At 37.6% G+C, this 22,211-nt stretch overlaps 1 protein-coding gene across 3 annotated transcripts in view; it reads left to right on the forward strand.

The window, feature by feature from the left end:
• VAMP7 (vesicle associated membrane protein 7) overlaps positions 1-20,576 on the forward strand; it is a 53,206-nt gene extending 32,630 nt beyond the window's left edge. For all 3 annotated transcript variants that reach the window (XM_003279346.2, XM_003279344.2, XM_030807010.1), the window contains exons 6-8: positions 1,245-1,312; positions 16,454-16,546; positions 18,696-20,576. In XM_003279346.2, the coding sequence (XP_003279394.1) occupies positions 1,245-1,312; positions 16,454-16,546; positions 18,696-18,764 (230 nt within the window). In that variant the 3' untranslated portion in view covers positions 18,765-20,576. The remainder of the gene's footprint in view (positions 1-1,244; positions 1,313-16,453; positions 16,547-18,695) is intronic.
• Positions 20,577-22,211: the final 1,635 nt, after the last annotated feature.

Below are 22,211 nucleotides of genomic sequence, written 5' to 3' on the forward strand. Positions count from 1 at the left end.
TCCCCGACCCCTTGTGCTTCCTGGATGAGGCAACGCCCCACCCTGCTTTGGCTCACCCTCCGTGGGCTGCACCCACTGTCTAACCAGTCCCAATGAGATGAGCCAGGTACCTCAGTTGGAAATGCAGAAATTACCCATCTTCTGCATTGATTTCACTGGGAGGTGCAGACCAGAGCTGTTTCTATTTGGTCATCTTGCCAACCACCCTGAGATGTTGAATTTTATCAAATGCTTTTTTTTATCAGATGCTTTCTCTGCATCTATTAAGGTGGTCATGTGGCTTTTGTTCTTTATTCTATTGATGGAATGTTTCATGTTTATTGATTTGCATGCATTGAATCATCATTGCATCCCTGGGATAAATCCCACTTGATCATGGTGTATTATCTTTTTGATGTGATGTTTGATTTGGTTTGCTAGTATTTCGTTGAGGATTTTGCATCTGTGATCATCAGGGATGTTGGCCTGCAGTTTTGTTTTTTTGTTGAGTCCTTATCAAGTTTTGGTATCAGGATAATGCTGGCCTTATAGAATGAGTAGGGAGAATTCCCTCCTCTTGAATTTTTTGGCATAGTTTGAGAAGTGATATTAGTTCTTCTCTGTAAGTTTCCTGGAGTTCTGCAGTGAAGCCAGCTGATTCTGGGCATTGTTTTGGTTTTGTTGGGAGACTTTATTACTGATTATACTTTATTACTGATTCAATCCCATTACTCATTACTGGCCTGTTCAGGTTTTCTATTTCTTCCTGATTCAGTCTTGGTAGGTTGCATGTGTCCTGGGATTTATCCATTTCTTCTGGGTATTCCAGTTTATTAGCATATAGTTGTTAATAATATTTCTGTGGTCACTTCTTCCAATTTTTAGATTTGCTTTAATATGCAAGGACTTTTTCTTGAGGATGTATCTATGGTGTTGGTTGGGCAGGGCACTTTGACTTTGATTACGGGTACATTCAGTAGTGTAGTCTGTATAATTTCTTCAGCTATAAACAGCATCAACCATGTCTGTATTTTTCTTAGTGGCTTAGGGTGTAGTTGTTATGGAGGCTGTGGTGAAGTTTTGATGGGCATGGGGACTCCAGGCGGGCTAGTCCTTGTTTTCGAGTGGTGTCACCAGTGGGTGAAACATGCCTGTCCTTTGGCCCCAGGACAGTGTATTCGTTAAGTTATATTACTTTTTTTAAAAAAGTTTATTTTATTCTACAATGTAAAACTTGACCTTTTCTATTTTTCCAATATTTTCAGATCTGGTAGCTCAGCGAGGAGAAAGATTGGAATTATTGATTGACAAAACAGAAAATCTTGTGGATTCTGTAAGTATAGAATCTGATAATATGGAATCTGATGTAAAGTGGAGAAACTATGGATGATGGCTAACATAATTGGGAAATACCTTAAATTCAAAAAATTGGTGGTTTTTTTTCCTTTCTCATTTCCATTATGTGATTACTTTGTAATAATGAGGATAACAATGAGGCATAGAAAAAAAACATCATCCCCTAATAGCCATTAAGGTAGCTTTGGTTTGGAAAACATACTCAGTATACAGAAACAATTTTCTAAAGCTTTGTATTGAGGCCTGTATAATTTAGCACCTCAACTGCACGTACCAGTCTGTTCACTTTACAAATTTGTAAAACATGAAACAAATGTGAAAGCCGTTTGTGACCCAGTATGAATCCTGAAAACTGGACAATTCACTTTCTTGCTTACACTGATAGTTTCATCTTGCCTTGTATCAATCAAGAGACATGGATTGGAAAGGGCCAATAAGCCTTAAAGGAGACAGTGTGTCCTTGTGAGCTGCTTATACTATGGTTCCGTATGTCCTCACATTTTCAATGCAGTTACTGTGGATGAAAGTTTTAAAGAAAGATGACAGATACATGGTGAAGCGAAGGAGGGCAGAGATCAGCTACAATTTGGGTCTACACAATTATAAATTTAAATGTACAGTACAGGTTTACACCTTGAAACAAAACAGTGATGATTGATTATGTTCGTTGTGACTGACAGCTGGATTGTAGTGGTTAAGAACACAGGCTCTAATATCAGGTTGCCTGGATTTGAATCCCACCTCTGCTACTTACTAGTTTTGTGACCTTAGGCAGATGACTTAACCTCTTTGTGCCTCAGTCATCATCTTCTGTAAAATGAAGATGTAACCACTTCAGAGCATTTTAAGGATTAAATCAGATAATGCATGTAAAGTGCCTAACACAGTATTTGATACATAGTAAGAGCTATTTAAATGTTCATCATTATTGTTAATTTTACAGGGACATCTATTAGCAGCAGGTTTTACGATATACAGTCTACTATCAGGTTTTCTAGGAGTTTATAAACAGTTTTTTCATCAAAGCATGTGGTAATTGGAGGAAGGATACTACCATACAGGAAGTCAAAACACCTGGGTTCTAGATCTCACTTTGTGACCCATTGCTGGGGAGCAAAGAAAACAGAGAAGTATCTGATTACAAATCTGCAGACCAATGTCTTTGATACTTCCAGGCTGTCTCTTAGTTATTCTTAATTCTTGAGGATTACCCTGCTTAGCTGGAATGGTCTGTCTTTGACCAATAGTAGTATAATCTGATAATCTGTACTTTCCAAATAAATGTCTTAATTTTGTTGACTTCATGACTGAAAATAGAAGGTACTAACGAACTAACAGGTATCCCTCTTTATGGTAGAATAACATACGTGCAGCAAATTGTATCAAGTGTACTACTTTTAAGTGTATAGCTCAATTATTTTTTATGTATATCTATACCCATGTAACCACCACGCAGATCTAGATAGAAAACATTACCAACACCCCAGAAGGCTGCCTTATACCCCTTCCAGTTAATAATCCCCAATAGGTGTAATTATGTCTCTGACTTACATCACCATAGATAGTGTTTTGCCTGTTCTTAAAATTTATTTGTGTCTGGCGTCTTTCACTCACTATTATGCCTGGGAAATTCATCCACGTTTTTTATTATAGTAATCACTTATCTTTTTTATTGTTTTGTATTATTCCGTTATACAAATCTACCACAATTTGTTTATCCGTTCTTCTCTGTGGGGCTTTATTTCTGGATTCTCTATTTTGTTCCACTGGTCAGTTTGTCTGCCTTTATGCCAGTACCACACTGTGTTGATTAGTATAACTTAATAGAATTCTTGAAAGTAAGTAGTGTAAGTCTTCCAACTATATTCTCGTTGTCCAATATTGTCTTCACTCTTTTAGGTGCTTTGCATTTCCATATATGTTTTAGAATAAGCTTGTTTTCCATCTCTTAACCCCACAACAATGTGTATCTTTGTGACTGCATTTAATATATAGGTCAGTTTAGGGAACATTGGTATCTTGACAGTATAGAGTTTTTCGGTCCATGAACATGACATATCTCTGCTTTTGCTTAGGATTTAAAAAATTTTTCTCAGCAGTGTTTTTTAGTTTTTGGTGTATAGGTCTTGCACATATTTGTTAAATTTACCCTTGAGAATACCATGCTTTTGTATTGTGTAACAAATTTTTTAATTTTGTTTCTAATTCTTTATTGCTAGTATATGGAAATAAAGTTGGTTATTGTATATTGACCTTGTTTGTATTATGCAACCTTAGAAAAATTCATTTACCAGTTCTGGTTACTGTTTTGTACATTCCTGCCTTTTATTTTCCTTGCCTTATTCTGGCTAGAACCTTCTACACAATACTGAATACAAGTGATAACAGTGAACATCCTTGCCTATTGACCATCTTGTGGGGAAAAATTCAATACTTTTTGAAAAAAATAAATTCAGTGCTAAGTTTGTGGTTAACTGTAGATTTTTTGTAGGTACCCTTTAATAGGTGGAAGAATTCCCTTTAATTCCTCATTTGAGAGTTGTATTCATGATTTTATCAAATGCTTTTTCTCCAGTTATTGAGATCTTTGGTTTTTCTCCTTTATTCAGTTAGTATGGCAAATTACATTGATTTTTCAGTGTTAAACCAACTTTGCATTCCTGCAAGGTCATGACTTATTATCCTTCTTATATAACACTTTATTGGATTTGCTATTGTTTTGTTCAGGAATTTGGCATCTATGTTTATAAGAGATAGTGGTCTGTAATTTATTTTTCTCTTTAGGTTTTGGTATCAGGAATATGCTGGCCTCATTAAACAAGTTGGGAAATCTTACCTCTCTATCTTCTGAGTTTGGGTACTATTGGTATTATCTGTCTTAGATGTTTGGAAGAATTGACTAGTAAAGCAGATTGGGCCTCGAGTTTTCTTTGTTGGAAAATTTAAAATCTGCCGTCTTGCTGTTTGTTTCCTATTTGTCCCATCTAGTCTTTGTTCCCTTTTTTTTTCCTGCCTTCCATTGGATTTAGTACATTTGTTATTCCATTATGTCTCCTTTGTCAGTTTATTAGGTATAGCTCCATTTTGTCCCTTTCTGATTGCTTTAGGGTTTACAGTATGTCTTTGATTTATAATCTCCCTTAAAGTGGCATTTTTCCACTTCATGAATAGATAAGAACCTTATAATAGTATACTTCTATCTGTTTCTTCTTGGCCTTTATACTATTGTTGACATATTTTTATTTACACATGTATTAAAAACTTCAGAATACATTGTTAATGTTTTTGTTTAAAGAGTTGATTATCTTTTAAAGCAATTTAAATAATAAGAGAAGTCTTTTCTATTTACCCATGTAGCTACCATTTCAGTGCTCTTAATTCTTTTGTGTAGGCCGAGTTTCTATCTGATGTTATTTTCTTTCTGCCTGTATGCTTTAATTTAACATATAATCTTCCATTGTAGTTCAAGTGTGTAGGTCTACTGGAAATGAATTCTTTCAGGTTTGGTATGTCTGAGAAGTTTTTATTTCACTTCCTTTTTTTTTGAAAGATATTTTCACTGAGTATAGAATTCTAGGTCAGTGATTTTTTTTTTTCTTTTAATACTTGATGAACGGTGGTTCATCACTGTCTTTTACATTGTTTCTGACAAGAATTCTGCTGTCATTCTTACATACATAAAGTGTATTTCTTTTTCTTCTGGATGCTTTAAAGATTTTCTCTTTATCATTGGTTCTAAGAAATTTGATTTTAATATATATGCCTTGGTATATATTTCTTTATGTTTCTTTGGCTTTGAGTTTGTTGTAGTTTTCATCAAATTATGAAAATGTTTAGCTCTTTCTAGGCTTCCAGTTACATCTGTATTAAGCCACTTGAAGCTGTCCCACAACTCACTGATGCTTTGTTCATTTTTAAGTCTTTTTTCCACTGTGTTTCATTTAGAATACTTTCTATTGCTATGTCTTCAAGTTTACTTACCTTTTCTTCTGCAGTTTGCCATCTGCTGTTTCTGTCTTGTGTATGCTTCATCTTTACAAGTTTGTTTTGGATCTTTTTATATCTTCCATGTGTCTCCTTAACATGTGCATACTTTCCTCTACCTTCTTGAGTATATGAAGTATATTTATAATTGAAGTGCTTATTCCACTTACATGTAATGCAAATTTTGATAGAGTTAGGTGTAGGTATCTTGCTCTTTGTTTTTTATTTGCCCCATCCCCATCCTCTTCTTTTTTTTATTTTGATTACTCAAGTACTTTTTAAATTGTTTTTTTTTTAACCATCTCTATTTGTTTTTTAACACCTCTATTGAGAAATAACTCACAGGCCATACAAATTGCCCATTTAATGGGTACACTTCAGTGGAATTTAGTATATTGCATTATTAAAATTGTGGTAAAATATGTATAGCATAAAATTTTGCCATTTTAACCTTTTTAAAGTGCACAATTCAGTGGTGTTAATTACATCCACAATGTTGTGCATCCATCACTACTAGCTATTTCCAAAACTTTTTTATCACCCCCTAACAAAAACTCTGTAACCATTAAGTAATAATAACTCCTCATTCCCCTTACTCTCAGCCCCTGGTAACTCTAATCTACTTTCTGTCTCTGTGAATTTGCCTATTCTAGATATGTCATATAAGTGGGATCATACAAAATTTGCCCTTTTGTGTCTAGCTTACTTCACTAAGCATAATAATTTATTGCTTAAAAAAATGCTAACAATCACCTGAGCCTTCAGGGAGTCTTAATCTTTTTGCTGGTGGACGGTCTCACCTTGATGTCGATGGCTACTGACTGATCGATCAGGCTGGTGGTTGCTGAAGGTTGTGGTGGCTGTGGCAATTTCTTAAAATAAGACAACAGTGAAGTTTACCACATTGATTGGCTCTTTCGCAAAAGATTTCTCTGTAGTATGTGTTGCTGTTTGATAGCAATTTACTGGCAATAGAACTTCTTTCAAAATTGGAGCCAATCCTCTCAAACCCTGCTACTGCTTTATCAGCTGAGTTGATGTAATTTTCTAAAAAGTTTTATCAAGAAACTGCAGCAGTTCAGTCATGTCTTCAGGCTCCAGTTCTAATTCTAGTTCTCTTCTATTTCTAGCACATCTGCAGTTACTCACTCCACTGAAGTCTTGAACCCCTCAAAGTCATTTGTGAGGGTTGTAATCAGCTTCTTCCAAACACCTGTTAATGTTTATATTTTGACTTCCTCCCACAAATCATGAACGTTCTTAATGGCATCTAGAATGGTGAATCCTTTCTAGAAGGTCTTCAATTTACTTTGCCCAGATCCATCAGAGGAATCATTATCTATGGCAGCTATACTAAATGTTTTTCTTAAATAATAAGACTTGAAAGTTGAAATCACTCCTTGATTCATGGGCAGCAGAATGGATGTTGTATTAGCAGGTGTGAACCCCGAAAGTCTGAGACAGGTTTCAGTTGATTTAGAAAGTTTATTTTGCCAAAGTTGAGAGTGCGCACCCGTGACACAGCCTCAGGAGGTCCTGACAACATGTGCCCAAGGTGGTCAAAGCCCAGTTTGGTTTTATACATTCTAGGGAGACATGAGACATCAGTCAACATATGCAAGATGAACATTGGTTCGGCCTGGAAAGGTGGAACAACTCGAAGCAAAGGCGGGAAGGCTCGAAGTGGGGAGGGGGCCTCCAGGTCTTAGATAGATAAGAGACAAATGGTTGTATTCTTTTGAGTTTCTGATGAGCCTCTCCAAAGGAGGCAATCAGATAGGCATTTATCTCAGTGAGCAGAGGGGTGACTGAATAGAATGGGAGGCAGGTTGGCCATAAGCAGTTCCCAGCTTGACTTTTCCCTTTAGCTTAGTGATTTGGGGGCCCCAAGATTTATTTTCCTTTCACAAAGGCGTGAAAACAACATTTATCTCCTCATAAGTCTCCATCAGAGCTCTTGAGTGACTAGGTTCATTGTCAAAGAGCAGTAATACTTTGAAAGGAATCTTTTCTTTTTGAGCAGCAGATCTCCACAGATCTTCTGTACACCATCCTGTAAACAGATGTGCTATCTTCCAGGTTTGTTGTTCCATTTCAAGAGCACAGGCAGAGTATATTTAGCATAATTCTTAAGGGCCCTAGATTTTCAGAATGGTAAATTACCATTGGCTTCAACTTAAAGTCATCAGCTGCATTGGTCCGTAATAAGAGTCAGCTTATCCTTTGAAGCTTTGAAGCCAGGCATTGGCTTCTCTCTATGAAAGTCCTAGATGGCATCTTCTTCCAAAAGAAGGGTGTTTTGTTTACATTGAAAAATCTGTTGTTTAGCATAGCCACCTTTATCAATGATCTTAGCTAGGTCTCCTGGGTAACTTACTGTGGCTTCTCTCTCAGCACTTGCTGCTTCGCCTTGTACTTTTATGTTATAGAGATGGCTTCTTTCCTTAAACCTCATGAACCAACTTCTGCTAGCTTTAAACTTTTCTTCTGCACCTTCCTCGCCTCTCTCAGCCTTCATAGAGTTGAAGAGTTAGGGCCTTGCTCTGGATTAGGCTTTGGCCTAAGGAAATGTTATAGCTGGTTTAATCTTCTATCCAGACCTGTAAAACATTCTCCATATCAGCAGTAAGGCTGTTTTGCTTTCTTATTTGTGTGTTCACTGGAGTAGCTCTCCTGATTTCCTTCAAGAACTGTTCTTTACATTCACAATTTGGTTAACTGTTTGTCACAGGACACCTAGCTTTAGGCCCATCTCAGCTTTCGACATGCCTTACTCACTAAGCTTAATTATTTTTATCTTTTGATTTAAAGCAAGGGATGTGTGACTCTTCCTTTCACTTGAATACATAGATGCCATTGTAAGGTTATTAATTGGCCAAATTTCAATATTGTGTCTCGGCAAATAGGGAGGCCTGAGAGGGAGAGAGATAAGAGAATAGCTGGTCAGTGGAACAGTTAGGACACACAACATTTATCCGTTAGCTCCATCATCTTATATAGGCACAGTGTATGGCACCCGAAAACAATCACAATAGTAACATCAAAGGTCACAGATCGTCATAACAGATAGAGTGAAAACAATGAAAAGTTTGAAATGTTACAAGAATTACCAAAACACAGACATGAAGCGACCACATGCTGTTAGAAAAATGGTGCTGCCGCATGTTCTCACTCATAAGTGGGAGTTGAACAATGAGGACACATGGACACAGTGAGCGGAACATCACACACTGGGGCCTGTCGGGGGGTGGTGGCTAGGGGAGGGATAGCATTAGGAGAAATACCTAATGTAGATAATGAGTTGATGGGTACAGCAAACCACCATGGCACGTGTATACCTGTGTAAGAAACCTGCACGTTCTGCACGTGTATCCTAGAACTTAAAGTGTAATAATAATAATAAAAAGAAACAAAAAGTGCAGGCCAAGCAGAAAAACAAACAAACAAAAAAACCAGAAAAAAACACAGAAAAATGGTGCCGCTAGTCTCATCATGGGGTTTCCACAGACCTTTGATTTGCCAAAAAAAAAAAAAAAAAAAAAAAAAACAAAAAAAACCCAGCATCCATGAAGTGCGCTAATGTGAAGTACAATAAAAGGAGATATGCCTATAATTCTTTCTGTTGTTGTTTATTGTTTTCTGCAGTTCTGTTTCAGTGTACGATTTTGTTTGCTTCAAACTGAAGAAGTTCTTTTATTGTTTCTTGTAATGTTGATCTACTGATGAGAGATTCTCTAAGCTTTTGTCTGAAAATCTGTTTCATCATTTTTTTAAAGAATACTTTCTTTGCATATGGTTTTTTAGTTTTTCACAATGGCAGTTTTTTGTTTTTTAATTTCAGTGCTTTAAAAATGCCATTCCATTTTTCTTTGGTTTTCATATGTTCTCGAAGAGATTGTCATCTCTCTTAGTCTTGCTTGAAAAATAATGATTCTTAGCCCACCTTTGGCTGTTTTTATTGTTGTTGTTGTTGTTTGTTTTGTTTTTTTAAGACAGAGTCTCTCTCTGTCACCCAGGCTGGAGTGTAGTGGCACGATCACAGCTTACTGTTGCCTCCACCTCCCAGGTTCAAGTGATCCTCCTGCCTTGCCTCAGCCTCCCAAGTAGGACCACAGGCATGCGCCATCACACTTAGCTAATTTTTTAAATTTTTCTTAGAGACAGGGGTCTCCCTATGTTGCTCTGGCTGGTCTCAAATGCCCAGGCTCAAGTGATCCTCCCACCTTGGCTTCCCAAAGTGCTGGAAATACAGGCATGAGCCACCACACCTGGCCCCCTTTGGCTGGTTTTAAGAGTGTCTTTTTAGATTTGGTTTTCAACTTTTTATATATGGTTATTAGCTTTCTGTGGCTGCTATCACAAATTATCACAAACTTGGTGGCTTAAAACAACAAAAATTTATTTTCTCCCACGACTGGATTTCAGAAGTTCAAAATCAGTTTAACTGGGCTGAAATTAAGGTGTTAGCAGGGCTACACTCCTTCCAGAGGCTCTAGGAGAGCATCCGTTCCATGCCTCTTCCAGCTTCAGGTGGCTGCCAGTATTTCTTGGCTTGTGACTGTATCATTGTAGTCTCTGCCTCCATGTTCACATCACCTTCTCCTTTGCATGTGTGTCAAGCCTCCATCTACTTTCCTCCTCTAGAGACATTTGTGATGTCATTTAGGGATCATATGGATAATCTGGGATACTCTCTTCATCTCAAGATTCTTGACATAATCACATCTGTAAAGACCCCTTTTTTTGGTTGGTAGGCTATTAATTATTGCCTCAATTTCAGAGCCTGTTATTGGTCTATTCAGAGATTCAGCTTCTTCCTGGTTTAGTCTTGGGAGGGTGTATGTGTCCAGGAATTTATCCATTTCTTCTAGATTTTCTAGTTTATTTGCGTAGAGGTGTTTATAGTATTCTCTGATGGTAGTTTGTATTTCTGTGGGATCGGTGGTGATATCCCCTTTTATCATTTTTTATTGCGTCTATTTGATTCTTCTCTCTTTTCTTTTCTTCTTTATCAGTCTTGCTAGAGGTCTATCAATTTTGTTGATCTTTTCAAAAAACCAGCTCCTGGATTCATTGATTTCTTGAAGGGTTTTTTGTGTCTCTATTTCCTTCAGTTCTGCTCTGATCTTAGTTATTTCTTGCCTTCTGCTAGCTTTTGAATGTGTTTGCTCTTACTTCTCTAGTTCCTTTAATTGTGATGTTAAGGTGTCAATTTTAGATCTTTTCTGCTTTCTCTTGTGGGCATTTAGTGCTATAAATTTCCCTCTACACACTGCTTTAAATGTGTCCCAGAGATTCTGGTATGTTGTGTCTTTGTTCTCGTTGGTTTCAAAGAACATCTTTATTTCTGCCTTCATTTCGTTATGTACCCAGTAGTCATTCAGGAGCAGGTTGTTCAGTTTCCATGTAGCTGAGCGGTTTTGAGTGAGTTTCTTAATCTTGAGTTCTAATTTGATTGCACTGTGGTCTAAGAGACAGTTTGTTATAATTTCTGTTCTTTTACATTTGCTGAGGAGTGCTTTACTTCCAACTATGTGGTCAATTTTGGAATAAGTGCGATGTGTTGCCGAGAAGAATGTATATTGTGTTGATTTGGCTTGGAGAGTTCTGTGGATGTCTGTTAGGTCTGCTTGGTGCAGAGCTGAGTTCAATTCCTGGGTATCCTTGTTAACTTTCTGTCTCATTGATCTGTCTAATGTTGACAGTGGGGTGTTAAAGTCTCCCATTATTATCATGTGGGAGTCTAAGTCTCTTTGTAGGTCACTCAGGACTTGCTTTGTGATTCTGGGTGCTCCTATATTGGGTGCATATATATTTAGGATAGTTAGCTCTTCTTGTTGAATTGATCCCTTTACCATTATGTAATGGCCTTCTTTGTCTCTTTTGATTTTTGTTGGCTTAAAGTCTGTTTTATCAGAGACTAGGATTGCAACCCCTGCCTTTTTTTGTTTTCCATTTGCTTGGTAGATCTTCCTCCATCCCTTTATTTTGAGCCTATGCGCACCTCTGCACGTGAGATGGGTTTCCTGAATACAGCACACTGATGGGTCTTGACTCTTTATCCAGTTTGCCAGTCTGTGTCTTTTAATTGGAGCATTTAGCCCATTTACATTTAAGGTTAATATTGTTATGTGTGAATTTGATCCTGTCCTTATGATGTAGCTGGTTATTTTGCTCATTAGTTGATGCAGTTTCTTCCTAGCCTCGATGGTCTTTACAATTTGGCATGTTTTTGCAGTGGCTGGTACTGTTTGTTCCTTTCCATGTTTAGTACTTCCTTCAGGAGCTCTTGTAAGGCAGGCCTGGTGGTGACAAAATCTCTCAGCATTTGCTTGTCTGTAAAGGATTTTATTTTTCCTTCACTTATGAAGCTTAGTTTGGCTGGATATGAAATTCTGGGTTGAAAATTCTTTTCTTTAAGAATGTTGGATATTGGCCCCCACTCTCTTCTGGCTTGTAGAGTTTATGCCGAGAGGTCAGCTGTTAGTCTGATGGGCTTCCCTTTGTGGGTAACCCGACCTTTCTCTCTGGCTGCCCTTAACATTTTTTCTTTCATTTCAACTTTGGTGAATCTGACAATTATGTGTCTTGGAGTTGCTCTTCTCGAGGAGTATCTTTGTGGCATTCTCTGTATTTCCTGAATTTTAATGTTGGCCTGCCTTGCTAGGTTGGGGAAGTTCTCCTGGATAATATCCTGCAGTGTTTTCCTACTTGGTTCCATTCTCCCTGTCACTTTCAGGTACACCAATCAAATGTAGATTTGGTCTTTTCACATAGTCCCATATTTCTTGGAGGCTTTGTTCATTTCTTTTTATTCTTTTTTCTCTAAACTTCTGTTCTCGCTTCATCTCATTCATTTGATCTTCAATCTCTGATACCCTTTCTTCCAGTTGATCGAATCGGCTACTGAAGTTTGTGCATTTGTCACATAGTTCTCGTGCCATGGTTTTCAGCTCCATCAGGTCCTTTAAGGACTTCTCTACATTGGTTATTCTAGTTAGCCACTCATATAGTCTTTTTTCAAGGTTTTTAGCTTCTTTGTGCTGGGTTCGAACTTCCTCCTTTAGCTCAGAGAAGTTTGATCATCTGAAGCCTTCTTTTCTCAACTCGTCAAAGTCATTCTCTGTCTACCTTTGTTCTGTTGCTGGTGAGGAGCTGCGTTCCTTTGGAGGAGGAGAGGCGCTCTGATTTTTAGAATTTTCAGTTTTTGTGCTGTTTTTTCCCTATCTTTGTAGTTTTATCTGCCTTTGGTCTTTGATGATGGTGACGTACAGGTGGGGTTTTTGTGTAGATGTCCTTTCTGTTCGTTAGTTTTCCTTCTAACAGACAGGACCCTCAGCTGCAGGTCTGTTAGAGTTTGCCAGAGGGCCACTCCAGACCCTGTTTGCCTGGGTATCAGCAGCAGAGGCTGCAGAACAGTGAATATTGCTGAACAGCAAGTGTTGCTGTCTGATCGTTCCTCTGGAGGTTTTGTCTCAGAGGGGTACCCGGCCATGTGAGGTGTCAGTCTGCCCCTACTGGGGGGTACCTCCCAGATAGCTACTCAGGTGTCAGAGACCCACTTGAGGAGGCAGTCTGTGTGTTCTCAGATCTCAAACTCTGTGCTGGGAGAACCACTACTCTCTTCAAAGCTGTCAGACAGGGACATTTAAGTCTGCAGAGGTTTCTGCTGCTTTTTGTTTGGCTATGCCCTGCCCCCAGAGGTGGAGTCTATAGAGGCAGGCAGGCCTCCTTGAGCTGTGGTGGGCTCCACCCAGTTCGAGCTTCCTGGCCACTTTACCTACTCAAGCCTCAGCAATGGCGGGCGCCCCTCCCCCAGCCTTGCTGCCACCTTGCAGTTCGATCTCAGACTGCTGTGCTAGCAATGAGCGAGGCTCTGTGGGTGTGGGACCCTCCGAGCCAGGCGCGGGATATAATCTCCTGGTGTGCCATTTACTAAGACTGTTGGAAAAGCACAGTATTAGGGTGGGAGTGATACGATTTCCAGGTGCCATCTGTCACAGCTTACCTTGGCTAGGAAAGGGAATTCCCTGACCCCTTACGCTTCCCAAGCGAGGCGATGCCTCACCCTGCTTTGGCTCACGCTTGGTGGGCTGCACCCACTGTCCTGCACCCACTGTCTGACAAGCCCCAGTGAGATGAACCCAGTATCTCAGTTGGAAATGCAGAAATCACCGGTCTTCTGCGTCGTTCACGCTGGGAGCTGTAGACTGGAGCTGTTCCTATTTGGCCATCTTGGAACAGGAATCAAAGGAAATTTTTTAAAAATCCCATTTGTGATAGCATCAAAAAGAGTACAAGAGTTAGGAATAAATTTAACCAAGGATGTAATAATGTGCACACTGAAAATTATAAAACATTGATGAAAGAAGTTGAAGAAGACACAAATCAATGGAAAGATACCTTATGTTTATGGATTGGAAGAATCAATATTATTAAAATGTTCATACTGCCCGAAGCAATACACAGATTCAACACAATCCCTATTGAAATTCCAATGGCATTTTTCCCAGAATAGAAAAAAAAATTCTAAAATGTGGGTGAAACTAGAAGACATTATATTAAGTGAAATATGCTAGACACAGATAGATAAATACTGTATGATTTCACTTATATATGGAATCTAAAAAAAATGTTCAGTTCATAAAAGCAGAGAGTAAAACAGTGGTTGCCAGGGGGTGGGAGACATGGAGAGATGTTGGTCAAAGTGTATGAACTTACAGTTATAAGATGAATAAGTTCTGGATACCAGACATACAGCATGGCAACTATAGTTAATAATAATGTATTGAATATTTGAAATATGTTATAAGAATAGATCTTAAGCATTCTCACCACATACCCAAAAAAGTAACTATGTGAGGTGATGGATATTTTACTTAGCTTGATTATGGTAATAATTTCACAATGTATACATATATGAGAATATCACATTGTATACCTTGAATATATACCATTTTTATTTGCCAATTATACTTCAAGGCAGAAAAAAATAAAATTAGAGTTGAAACAAAAGCTCGGAGGTCTGAAATGTTACTAAATGTTACTAAACATTTGCCTTTTTTTCAATATTCTTGCCACATGGTGGGTAGGTCCTTTTAGTCTGAAGATTCAAGTCTTTCTTATTTGGGGGATATTTTCTTCAGTTAGTCCCTTGATTATTGATCCTTCTCTTTTGGCTGTATTCTCTCCTGTGACTGCTAATAGGTGCGTAAATCAGTACCAGGCACATAATAAGCACATGTTAAATATCTGTTGATCGTATAAATTGTTCCTGGATTTGCTTGATCAGTTTTCCATGTATCTTACATCTTCTTTCAGAATTTACAACCTAGACATTTTGCTGTTTTCAGAGCAAATTTTTTGAATTGTTACTGCAGAAGCTGCTTTTGCTCATTTATGTTCTGCTTTTAAAAAATTATGCCATTTTATTAAAATATAGTTTTTGGAATGTTGTCTTATGTTATCTAATTTTTTATGTCCTCTCATGACTTTGTTTAAAATTAGTGCAATTATGTCTTATATCTGAGGATACTTATTAGAAATTGTTTTGTTACTATTATTCTATCTTGTTTCCCATATTAACTTTGTTCCATTAAGGACTGTTTGCCCCCATTGCTTTTTTTGTCTCCTCACTTTAACTGCTGTTTCTTCTCAAAAGTTCTAGTCAATGCATATATTCTATTCAACATATATATTTAGCTCTAGATATAATCAGTTTTGGTCTGTGCCTCCAGGTGGCATCCTGTGCACTCTTCATCAAGCGAAACCCAAAGACTGGTGCCCCTGTCAGTTGTTCTACTGCAGAGACTTTGTGGAGTATGTGGTTGGAGATGAATCTATGGTTAAGGGAGTGGATTTTTTAAAACCAATAAGTTGAAGTATAATATACATAAGTGCATCAACTGTAAGCATACAACCTGTTGTGTTTTCACAAAGTGAACATACCATGTAGAACCAATACCCAGATTAAGAACTAGAGCACAAACAGTACCCCAGAAGCTCCCTTCTGCCTTCTTTTAGTCACTACTCCTCTCCAAAGGTGGCCGCTGTCCTGATTTCTCCGCATAGATTAATAAAACATAGCAGGGGCCGAGAGTGGTGGCACACACCTATAGTCCCAGCTGCTCAGGAGGCTGAGGTGGGAGGATCGTTTGAGCCCAGGAGGTCAAAGCTGCAGTGAGTCGTGAGTCGTAATTGTGCCACTGCACTCCAGCTTGGGTGACAGAGCAAGACCGTGTCTCAAAATAAATAATAAAATATACCAGGTATTTTATGTCAAGTTTCTATTGCTCAAAATGGTGTATGTGAGATTCATCTGTGGTAAATTGTATAAATGTAGTAGTAGATTGTGAATTGTCATTACTGTATTGTATTCCATGTTATGACTCTCCTATAATTTATTTATGCATTGTACAGTTGATGGGCATTTGGGTGGTTTCCAGTTTAAGGTATGAAAAGTAGTGCTGTCCAAAACGTTTTTCTATATGTCTTTTAGTGAATTTGTGCATACATCTGTTGGGTACATACCCAGAGTGGAATTGCTGGATTATTAGGGAGTTTTGTTGGTTGGTTGTTTGCTTTTTTGTTTTAAACTCCTTGTGTCCTGGTCTGAATTGTTCAGTAGATACTGAGAAATGGATGATGCAAAAGAAAATGGATAGCAGAAGGAATGAAGTTCTATGGGTTTTGGCCCTCACAAAAGTAAATACATATCTTCCTACAGAAATCAAACAGGTTTTTATGCCTCAAAGCCCCAGAATTATACTGGGCAGAATAGGCGAATGTGCTTGCAGTCAGCTGGTGTTAAAAGAGCCTTTCTTATTGGAAGTATAGAGAGGAAAATGCTTTTCCAATAGTGGGAAGAACCAATTCTGGTGCTCAACATCATGTGCATTGCTGCAGTGGAGAAGAAAAAAGAGGGAAGCCTTTTCATTGGGCTGATACTGCTTATGATAGGCCTGGCAGAGTCTTGCTTTTGGCAACTAGTAAGTATGAATGGCCAGTCTCTACTTGTAAAGAGAGATCATTGGACTTAAACAGAATTAATGGAAGTAAAATGTTCGCAGGTTGTTACTGCAAATCATTCATGTAGTCAGTGCCAGGGGTTAAACAATTCTCGCCTCTTTTCTAGTCTGTCACCTTCAAAACTACCAGCAGAAATCTTGCTCGAGCCATGTGTATGAAGAACCTCAAGCTCACTATTATCATCATCATCGTATCAATTGTAAGTTTTTGTCCTTTTAGTGTATGGCTTTATTTTTCAATCTCTAAGAAATTAGGTACTAGAATTATTTCTCAGTGATTAACACTCTGAAATGAGCTACATATGTCTTTTAATAGTGAAACACATGACCAGGCAGTGGCTTTCCTGTGAAGTCACTATGAAATGTCTCTACTTAAACCCCTCTTTCCTATTGAGAATTATTATATATATGAAGAGACATATAAAACTGACCTCACAGAAATGTAGTTATTTTAAATAAAGACATTTCTGTTTATATGTAATGGGTTTATTGTTTTTATTTTTAAGTTAATTATGTATTTTTAAAGTTTTAATTTCTAATATGGCAAATGCTGATAATTATAATCCCCCTTAAACAAGAACTCTTTGGAGTCCTCAGTAATTTTTGAGGGTGTAAAGAGGTCCTAAACCACAACTTTAAAAACTATTGCTAACTGGTGGGGGGTGCTTTACCCTGTTCATGGTCAGATAAAGCTGCCTTTCCTCCCCATCCTCCAGTCATGTCCAGAAGCCCAAAGTTACCTCCAAGCAGATACCTCTGACCCTGCTCCTCCTCTACCACAGCTTGAGGGTCCTGTGCCTTAGACAGCTGGATTTATCTAAAAGAGAAGAGCAGTCATAGATCTGTAGATTTTATACTGGAAGTAATTGTTATGGCCTTGAATGGTTCCTTGCTCAGGTTTCTCTTCCTAATATCACATTTTAGGCTCCTGAGCTTAGCTTCTTACTTATTATTTGGTCTGGGAGTTTAGGTTGATTTGTGCAGCTGAATTATTGTTAAATTCAGAATATATTTACTGATTACTTATTACATGCAGAGCACAGCTCTAAATGCAATATCAATCTTTGCCAAAAGCTGTTGTCACCTAACGAGATGTACTTCAGCTTGAAAAATCCTTATATTACAGCTGTGACAAATAGTCAACTTTACATCAAGTTGGTAAACTTTACATTTGTGGCATATGTATGTGTGAGTATGTGTGTGTATGTGTGAATATGATGTCAGAAGTTCAACCTATTCATTAATAAACAGAATCTGCTGTAATCTGCCCCCCAACCCTGGCAATATTTATAGTTCCCTACAAGGCAAAATGCTTTGCTCACTTTTGGAGCAAAGGGCATGCAGTTCATAAATGCATCCTTTTCCAAGCTTGCAAGTAATGAAATCAGTCACTTAAAGATCTCAAAAAGTTGTAATTTAAAGCAAAATAAAGCCAGGCATAGTGGCTTATGCCTGAAATCCCAGCACTTTAGGAAGCTGAGGCAGGAGGATCGCTTGAGGCCAAGAGTTTGAAGCCAGCCTGATCAACATAGTGACACCCTATCTCTACAATAAAATAAAATAAAATAAAATAATAAATAAAATAAAATATAAAATAAAATGTAAAATAAAATGTAAAATAAAATAAAATAAAATAATAAAATAGTGACTAATGCAGTGAAACTAATGTTTAAAATCTATTTTTTGTGATACAATAATGTGAACAAGTAGTGACTATTTTATAATATAATTTAAAATTATAATCTAGAATTAAAAAGCAAACACATCTGTAATAGCACCAGTATTTTTGCAGTGTTACTTACATCATCTGCTTTTCTTTGTTTGGGTCATCGTAATTATTGTGTCATTATGCACTGAACAGTTCATAGCAGTGTTCTTGCTCATAAGTGATATAGATGAAAGCCTTCTACTCAGGCTTTTAAAATATATTCTTATATTAATCAAAAATAAAATTCATGTGCAAAACCTAAAAATATAATTAATGAAATCATACTTCAGGAGAATTTTGGTTATTTGTGAATTTTTTATGACTTGTTAATGACACATCAGTAAGAGTTGCTCATTTAGCCTTGATTCTGCCGAGTTACCAGTGAAGAGCAACAACCCCACTGCTTTCTCTCCCATTGAAGGAAACGCTAGAATTCAAGTGGGTGTGAGTTATACCAAAAAGGACAGTTTTAACTACACTTCTGTCTTGGAAAATACTTGATTAGTGTGTTCCATTACTACATAACTGCTACTCTAATGGAATCAGGAGTATTTCTTAATAAGGGTCTACTTTCCTATGTATATTATTTAGAATAATATGATTGATTCAAGAAAATAAAATTGCTCTCCTCCTCCCTCCAGGTGTTCATCTATATCATTGTTTCACCTCTCTGTGGTGGATTTACATGGCCAAGCTGTGTGAAGAAATAAGAAAGAAAAAGTTATCATTAACCAAGGATATGAGAGAACAAGGAGTTAAAAGCAATCCATGTGACTCAAGCCTTTCACTTACTGACAGATGGTATCTGCCAGTCTCTTCAACCCTCTTCTCACTTTTTAAAATCTTGTTCCATGCCTTCAGGTTTATCTTTGTCTTATCAACCGATTTATTCCCGTGAACTTCAGACTGAACCATTCATTGCAGCAGTAGCCTTAAAAAGGCTTTTGTTTCTTTGATTTGTTAACTAGTGTCATCTATTTAGAGAAACATTTTTGTTCTTAATTGCACAAAGCTGTCGCGACTAGTCTTATGAGCTATCTACTAAAACTATGGAGAAACTTTGTATGTGCACACAAAAGTATTCAAGAGACAGTATTGCTAACATCTCATCTTAATGTCTTTTGTTATTGAGAAGTTTTAGGTGCTTCAAAACAATATGAATGGATAATAGTTGTTATTTGGGGAATTGTAATGACGTTGGTGCTGCTTCCTTCTAAGAGCTCAGACAAGTAAAGTATGAAACCTTCTTATTTCAGTTAGATGGGGAACATTTTGGTAGCCCATTAGAAGCACACATAATTATCCTTGTCCTCCTAATATTGACTTTCAGGAATAAAGTTCAGTGTGCTGATCATTCACAATACAGTGGATAGCTTGATATCTTCTGTTTTCCCATTGCAGTTGATTTGGGAAGATGAAGGTTTAAATATTGTTGAAGGTTGCAGTTTTTTAAATGTGTTCCTTTTTCTTCTGTGAATATTTAGGGCAATCGTGTCGCTAATAGAATATGTAGTAGAGGGGGTGGGGAGGTAAATTCCTCTGACTTGCCAAAGAAAGAAGGGAACCACAGTGGATATGCTAGCATTTTAGCTGTGCAAAGGGAGGTAGTGTGGGAAAAGTGTTTCCATTCTGGGAAAAGCCCAAACCGAATACGGTCAGCAGTCAACTCCAGGGTTTGGGCTTGACTCCTGTTGAATAATAGTTTGAGCATTCTTTGTGGTTAAATAAATTCTTAAATCTGCCTAGTTTTGATGACTTCTTTTGTGAAACTTGAAAGAGAATAGACAGTATGACATATAGAATTAATACAAAACAGTTTAACAACCATTTAACTGCAGTGTAAGAAAATTGGACTGTCATCATATTGCTACTGGCATCTGTTATCTAGTATGCATTTCTGGTGTGTATCTGAAAGGAAGACATTTTCTACCCTAGATCCAATTGCATTTATTTATCAATAAGTGCCATTAAATTGAAATTATATTACATTTTACACTTTCTCAATGAATGAACAAATTAGTCTGTAGAATCTAGCCACCTGTTTAGCCTGGTCATGTGCCTTGAACATATATGTGTCCCCATAATCTGGCTCATGGTACCTGTTCTTCTATCCAAACCTTTCAATTCATGCTACCTGATTCATTTATTTGACATAGATCTTAGGCCCACTTGAACTCTTTTCTTGTTTATCTAGCATAGCACAAATGTTTTTCCAGTCTTCTTTATCAACACTAATGCCTCTTAATTGCATCAGCATTTCCTATTGGAAAATACATCTGTTCCAGAAAAACATTTGGCATTCCTGAATAATTTCCAAATGTTTTTAATCCAAAGAAAAAGGTTTAAAGCTTATTTCCCTTTCTTATACACACCTGAATAAAATTGATGTGCATGTTTTAGGGATCAATTACCTAACTGTTCCTTGGTCTATTTATGTATAAGAATGCTTTTTAAAGCACATGTCTCATTTTAAATGACGCACAAACTGAAGACGTTAATAAAATTTAAGAGTAATACAATGATTTGCTTGTTTTAGAAGTTCTTTCTGAAACCTAATTTCTTCTGATGACATTTGCCATTGTTTACAGAACAAAAGTATTTTACTTATGCTGAAAATATATTAAGAAGTGTTACCTGGAGACTTTCAGTAAAGATCTGTAGCATAGTCTCAGGTGTGTAGAATTTCTTCAAAAGACACAAATGAACTTAAAAAATACATAGCCCATGCTGAAACCAATGAAAGATTCTGAAATGATCACACAGCCTTCACAGAGCCCATGATTTAGACAGAACTGAAAAAGAACCCCAGGGATTTTCATCCAGTTTAGCACAATTCTGAAAAATCTTTCTATCTAAAGTTAAATGACTGGTTCTGAAAGAGACTCAAGGGGAAGGCATAATGGTGGGAGGGAATAATTCATTATAGCAAACAGGGTTACCTAAACAGAAATAAAAGAAAAACAGGCACAAATCAAATATACAAATAGATAGGTCACAACAAAATAATCACTTGGGACCTCTGAACGTAAGGTGGCCGAAGTCAGGTATAGGATATGTTTTCGTACAGGCTGCAGTAACATAAAAACAGCCTATTTAAGTTCTCCCTAGGCTTTATCCAGATTTCAACTGAAATATGCACTTTCTAACAGACACTTAGAGAAAAATAAAAGATGGTTATTTATTCGGTTATGAATAAAGAAAGAAGTGACACCAGCTATTTCTCTTTACTTCAAACCCTTGGCAAAAAATAATAGTGTCACAATCCAAAAGTTTCCTTAATAGTGAATGTAGGTGCCTTTAGATAATGGTTTCTTCTTGCTTGACTGACTCTGTTGGTATCTGTCTTTTCTGGCCTCAAGATAGACAAAAGATACTGGGTTGCTTCCCAGGGTATCTTGATGGAAATGAATGTAACAACAATAACAGCAGCACCCTAGACCCTACCAAAGTGTTCTACATTAGAAGCAAGTCTATGTCTTGCAATGCCGTCTTCTCAAGTAGAATAAACAGGGTGGAAGTAGTGGTTGTGGTTGCCATGTATATCAGTGTGAATCCAGTGAAGACAGCAGAGCCAAGACAAGTGTTAGGGAAACAAAGAGTTTAATATAGGATTCAAGGTTACACAAATGTGTGACAAACTGGGAAGTGAAGGTCTGGAAGGCAGGTACCAGAAGATCAGAAGAACAGTCCTAGTGCTTTCACTTGAGGCAGTGACATAGGCAGACAGGTCAGAGCTTGCTGGAAAACCTAAGTATCCCTGTATGTCTGCTTGCTGATACGGTTTTGCTGTGTCCCCACCCAAATCTCACCTTGAATTGTAATCCCTATAATCCCCACATGTCAAGGGAGAGACCTGGTGGGAGGTGATTGGACCATGGGGGCAGTTTCCTCCATGCTGTTCTCATGATAGTGAGGGAGTTCTCATGAGATCTGATGGTTTTATAAGTGTTCGACAGTTCCTCCTTCACACACTCACTCTCTCCTGATGCCTTGTGAAGAAGGTGGCTGCTTCCCCTTCCACCATGATTGTAAGTTTCCTGAGGCCTCCCCAGCCATGTGAAACTGTGAGTCAATTGAACCTCTTTCCTTTATTAACTACCCAGTCTTGGGTAGTATCTGTACAGTAGTATGAAAGAAGACTAATACACTTGCCAAAG

Source organism: Nomascus leucogenys, chromosome X (genome assembly GCF_006542625.1).
Source record: "Nomascus leucogenys isolate Asia chromosome X, Asia_NLE_v1, whole genome shotgun sequence".
NCBI lineage: Eukaryota > Metazoa > Chordata > Mammalia > Primates > Hylobatidae > Nomascus > Nomascus leucogenys.